This window comes from Tupaia chinensis, unplaced genomic scaffold, assembly GCF_000334495.1.
Source record: "Tupaia chinensis unplaced genomic scaffold, TupChi_1.0 Scaffold143651_1, whole genome shotgun sequence".
NCBI classification, from domain to species: Eukaryota; Metazoa; Chordata; class Mammalia; order Scandentia; family Tupaiidae; genus Tupaia; species Tupaia belangeri.
The window spans coordinates 3252574-3252898 of NW_006203500.1; the positions used below are offsets into that span (position 1 = coordinate 3252574).

Genomic DNA, 325 nt, shown 5'->3' on the forward strand with positions numbered 1-325 from the left:
CGCTCTGCCGGCCCCCAGCCCCCTCAAATTCAGACACGCTAGATCCACGGCCCCGGCCAAAGTCAATGAAAATCCCTTCAGAATCCGAGTCCACGGATTCCAGGATCTGGTCCACCAGGTTCTCGGGGCTGGAGGTGGGTGGGGAGCTGTGGGTTGTGGCTGGGCCCTGGTCGGGAGGCTGGGTAGGGGGGTACAGTCTGCTGGGGCAGGGTCCTGAATGGGGCGCCGGGGAGGCTTCGGGGAAGCCCTGGGGCTCGGGGCAAGACGTCATCTCGGACACGGAGTGCCTGCGGATGCTGGTGCCGCCGGCCGCTGTGGCCCTCGC

At 67.4% G+C, this 325-nt stretch overlaps 1 protein-coding gene across 1 annotated transcript in view; it reads right to left on the reverse strand.

Moving 5' to 3' along the window:
• The window catches only part of PRR5 (proline rich 5), a 44749-nt gene that overhangs the window by 2716 nt on the left and 41708 nt on the right, over positions 1 to 325 (reverse strand). Inside the window, exon 10 of the mRNA XM_027766752.1 lies at positions 1 to 320. Coding sequence (XP_027622553.1) covers positions 1 to 320 — 320 coding nt within the window. The remainder of the gene's footprint in view (positions 321 to 325) is intronic.